This window comes from Chanos chanos, chromosome 6, assembly GCF_902362185.1.
Source record: "Chanos chanos chromosome 6, fChaCha1.1, whole genome shotgun sequence".
In the NCBI taxonomy this organism is placed as follows: domain Eukaryota; kingdom Metazoa; phylum Chordata; class Actinopteri; order Gonorynchiformes; family Chanidae; genus Chanos; species Chanos chanos.
The window spans coordinates 47,027,058-47,032,057 of record NC_044500.1 but is presented as its reverse complement, the minus strand read 5'-3'; the positions used below and the strand labels follow the sequence as shown (position 1 = coordinate 47,032,057).

Below are 5,000 nucleotides of genomic sequence, written 5' to 3'. Positions count from 1 at the left end.
CCGCCTCTCCCACTGTGAGAAGGGCTTGCTCGACTCCATGGACCAGAGCGCCTTTGCTGGCTTCTCCTTCATCAATCCGAAAATGGAGCATCTCCTCCAGAAGTGACAGATGAGCACTTGAACCAATCAGCATGGCACAGCAAAGTCACATGATCGAAGCATTTAATCCTCATTAGTGTGTTTGTACATCCCAAACCAGCCCCTAAAACTCTCCCCACAAGTCAACACCATGATTTTAGGGTCCTCCCGTTCTTTACTTTGGACTTGATTCAGTCATACTGCCAAAGAACTGCTAAAGTGTCACTGAAGTCGAGGGTTTTAAAACCGTAGTCATGGTGGTGATGAGGTAGTGGTTGGAGTTCAGTTAGCAGAGACTTAACCTTGATGCCTGATGACTCTCACATGTGTCTCTGTGGAAGATCTTTAACCCCAAGAATGACCCAGAGGTGCCTGAGCTCTGACATAGGAAGTAGTCATTGTATGCACCTCTGGATCAGAGAGTCGGCTAAACAAATAAGAAAAATGTAATGATGTATCTGGCATTAGGCTGCAACGCAGGAAAAACAAACACTGCCATCATTCTTCCCCTGTTATCTGACACACAGAAACACATCAGAAACACATTTGGATTTGTGTCTTTTCCTCTAGTGCTCTGCTTTGGCAGCAGTGCAGCCGTGATCTCTGGTCCAATAGTAGCAGTCGTAGGTTCAGTTAAGTTTCGAATGTGAGGCCAAACCAAAACGCAAGGCAGGCAGTCCCAGCGAATGCACGGGTTACCACGGGAACCACCCAGTGTCTGCTGACATCGTTTTCCCGCAGGACCGTGTGTTGGATCAGCCCGCGGGGACCCGTCTGGAGGAGACGGGGGGGGGGAGCGTTTGATTTAGGGGCTGGTTTTTAGAGTGAGTGAATGAGGGGGCAGGGTGGAAAGGGGGAAGAGAAAAGACATGATAGTGTACAGATAGGTGCTGTTACTGTCTGCATGCTTGACTCTCTCTGTGATCATCTTGTTGTACAGTTTTAGTAAAACATGATTGTGTTTGGGTGTGCATGTGTGTAAACATACACATGCATATTTTGCTTTACCAGGGTAAATTCTGTATATAATGTAGGTTCACATGAATTGCTTTAATCTCTATTAACGTGTGCGTGTGTGTGCGCACACACAATGCTTTTCCATTGGTTGCGTATGAGAGTGTATGTATTTGTGAGATGCCATTGTTTGTGTAAATTGTGTATGTATTATGTTCACTGTTTACATTATTGGTGCATTAAATTGATTTTTAATACTCTAGATGTTAAGTCATAATAAAACTGAGAGAATAAGATCAGCTGGTGTGGTGTATCTGTGATTGACTCTGAAAAACCTGGTAAAGATCATTACAAGGACTTCATTACACGGCTTAAACGTAGACACTCGACACACATTTCAGAAATACTGTTGCAGAGTGCAAATATTTATCAATAAAGTTCAATATAAGCATGTGTTACACCATAATTTGTATTACTGAACCAACATTTTGTGTTTTGTGCACGGCTATGTTCGAGAAAACAAAACAAAACAAAACAAAAAACATAAAATCAAATGTCAGAAAAATAATAATAATAACAGAGCGGTATGATTTGAGTGATGATTTTCATAAGCAGTGCGTAGCATTCTCAGACGGACTGGTGCACAAAGGTACAGCCTACACTTTTGGTTTTGAGGCCCCCAGATTTATTTTAGTAAACGGACCGTTGCGACCTCTACTGGACAATTGTACTGGTGACGGAGTTTCGCCCTAATTGGCCAGCATACAAGTGGAAATAGCCCAGTCAACAAGGAGGAGCATCATTAGTACTGCCTGGTCTTATATGATGGGCAAAAATAACGACAACGAAAAACGACTGCTTCATCAAACACATTCACACACACCCCGAAGTACGTCAGTGGCTTACGTCACATCCACGGGTGACGTGAACTGACGGGACTTAATGAGAGAAAAGTGGGACGAAATCACTTGCAGTGCGTCGAACCGGCGCTATCAAGCATATATCTAACAGCATCCACAGTAAATAAGTACAGTAACGTGTGAGGTCCCCACCCCCACCCCCCCCACACACACACACCCCCTCCCGTTGTCTTTGTCGATCCAATCAAACCATTTTAATAAATTTCATGCATAACTGATCAGATCCCTTGTTTAATGATCCGCTCACTTTAATTAAATCGTGTTTATTCAATCAGATAGGCCTATTTGATTAATTTAACGTAGTAATCAGATATTATTTGTTATTACTTTAAAAGTTCACGGTTTTACAGTTTTGACCTGTACTGACCAATGTTCTAAAATTATCTGATAACCAACAAGTCGATAAAATCTCACAATTTCCACAAGAGGACCTTTATGGTCGCGTGAGGCAGTTTTTGTCATCATAAATGATCTCATAAGAAGTTTGTACAATTTACAATGTATCACCTTAACAATCGAAACAACAATTTTAAAATAAAAACAGCATGTCACACAAATGCAGTTCATCTTAGTTTAAACGTGTGAAACACGATATAACCAAAATACAGTGCCCTAAATATCGGTCAAAGATCAAGGCGAACATCATTTGTCAAGTGTACGTATGACAACGGTCGGCCAGACTTTTGTCCCACCCGTCGATTCGAGGGAGGAGAGTCAGTGCCCAAATGTACTCCACTACATTTTCCTGTAGATGACATAGCTTTCCCTTCTCATCATTTCAGTGATAAGGATCAATCTAAAAGACCTCTGTTCAAAGAGATGTTTAATTTCCATATCTGATTTCAGTCGCTTCATGGGTGATAGTAGAAAGGCCTGGCTTGTGCCTGATCGATGTCTAATTATTAACAAAGTGAGAGAAGTGTGATTTAAACTTACCCATTAATTCTACACAGCTAAAAACTATCTCAAAAACTGAAGGAAAACACCGACGTAAAATACACTATATAACTATACAATCGATGCTCAGTGACCGTTATTCGTTTATTTTGAACCCTTTATTGAATTCCTGTATGATTTTACATCTAAGAATATTGTTGACTACGCTTTGAAACTGTAAAAGCAAAATTACACATTCATACATACACATATTCAGGCCCCCTCTCCCATGTTTTATTGTTTTTAAAGAACCGATGAAACAATGCACATTGACTCGGTTCGGCCCTCTTCAAAACAGGAGGAGCCTGTAAAAAGACTGTAAATACATACACTTTGTTTGAATTTTTTATACGGAATTGCGTTTCCCTCTCGCAAAAGATTACGTACATTCCTTTATTTGCATTAGCTCTGTGCTTGCTGTACAGTTAGGCTTACTGTTTTGAAAAGTTTTGAAAGATAAACTAACGGACAAAAACTCGGAAGAAGAGCAGTAACGCAGAAATATTGATGCTGACCATAAAGATAACCTTATGAATGACTGCGATGGCAGTTGTTTTTTTTGTATCTACTCATGAAATGAGATTGCAAACAAGTTTCTTTAGTCCATTCCACGAAATGCCAGAAACACTTACAGTGCTTAACTATGTGTCATTATGTATTTCTCTCAAAAAACTTTTTGGGCGAATAAATAACTATATTAACGCCAACTGAAAATAACAAATGTCTTTTAAAATAAAAAGTACTTTCTGGACTGAAATGTCAATAAAAAAAATCAATTACTATTGATTTTTCTATCATTGTTACGCTGAAAAAGTTGATTTGGTCTCAGTTGATTATTATTTTTGTCCCCTAGTGGCCATTCCGGGGAAAATAAATGTTGCTCTCTTTTTTTCCTCCACTGCCGTCGCCGAAGCATGACAACACATGCAGTCGATTTACGGCAGAGGAAGTGGGGAAAAGCCGACAAGCAGCGAGAAGAAAGAGGAGTTGTTTATCTGGCGTGCGTTGCAACTGCTACTCCAAGTGTTGTTCATGTCCATTGCCTTGCCATAACTCAACACCGAAGAAGATTTTAAAAGGGTTTTAGACGAAGATTTAAATTGGCATTTTTAACAGCACAAAACCTCTTCTCAACTGACAGCGTCAGAGCGGACCTGCGGTCTTAACACAGTGGGTTCAAGTGACCCTTTAAGGCGCAATGTTAGTGACCGTGTTTTGCGCTCCCAGGGACCGATCGGAGTCCACATTTTCCCTAGAAGTGTCCCCGGACCTTGAACTCAGGGATTTTCTGGCTCTCTGCGAACTAGAATCGGGAATACCGGCTGGAGAGATTCAGGTAGTTGTACCGGCAAAACAAGCTGGCCACACGCTACCACCTAGCTAACACTTTAGCTAGCTCCGTAACAGACAGAAACACGTTAGCATGCCTGTAAGTTTTAACTATAAATAGCTTGTTAAGTAAGTTAGTAAATTATGTCTAAGCCACTTTCCTTGTATCTTCATTAACATTCTAGAAAGCGTACTTTGTAAAGCTAATGTCTGTTGTCAGGTTTTTATATATCTGGTTGTCAAAAACACTGAGGAAAGTACCTCTGAACCTACTAAGTTTTTGTGTGGATGGCGTGTTGACATTTAGCCCATTTCCAACTGAGCCCTGTCAGGAGTTCCCCTCAAAATGTTTTCTTTTTTCAGATCTCCTGGCCTCAGCTGTAGCGTTTCTTTTACATGAATAAACCAATTGTAGCATTTTCCCCAAACTGTGGCTATTTTGAATAGTTTTATGAAATGTCGGTCATTTGAGATGCGGGATCCGTAGTACACAACCAGCTGATCGAATCGTATTTGGTTCCAGACTGCATAACGTTACCACAGAAAAACACAGCTAACATTATTAAGTCAGTGAGTGGAGCTTCTAGAAGGAACATCAGTGGCTTTCTGTTTACTAAATGGAGACATAGTTCATGTCCAGGCCTCGTTGAACCCTTCCCCAGAATTGAAACGAAAGGAAACCCTTAGGATTCAGCCATTTAGAATGAAACCGAAAATATCTGAGTAGCGTGTTTTGGCCTAACTGTTTGATCGGAGAACGCGGTTTTGGTTTGAAAAAAAAAA

General features: G+C 40.7%; 2 protein-coding genes across 2 annotated transcripts in view; both read left to right on the top strand.

Annotated features, from left to right (window-relative positions):
- prkcda (protein kinase C, delta a) overlaps positions 1 to 451 on the top strand; it is an 18,760-nt gene extending 18,309 nt beyond the window's left edge. Inside the window, exon 18 of the mRNA XM_030776398.1 lies at positions 1 to 451. This exon is cut by the window's left edge and continues 53 nt beyond it. Within this exon, the coding sequence (XP_030632258.1) occupies positions 1 to 106 (106 nt within the window). The 3' untranslated portion in view covers positions 107 to 451.
- Positions 452 to 3,980: 3,529 nt separating this feature from the next.
- Positions 3,981 to 5,000, top strand: part of ddi2 (DNA-damage inducible protein 2) — a 10,328-nt gene continuing 9,308 nt past the window's right edge. Inside the window, exon 1 of the mRNA XM_030777709.1 lies at positions 3,981 to 4,224. Within this exon, the coding sequence (XP_030633569.1) occupies positions 4,087 to 4,224 (138 nt within the window). The 5' untranslated portion in view covers positions 3,981 to 4,086. The remainder of the gene's footprint in view (positions 4,225 to 5,000) is intronic.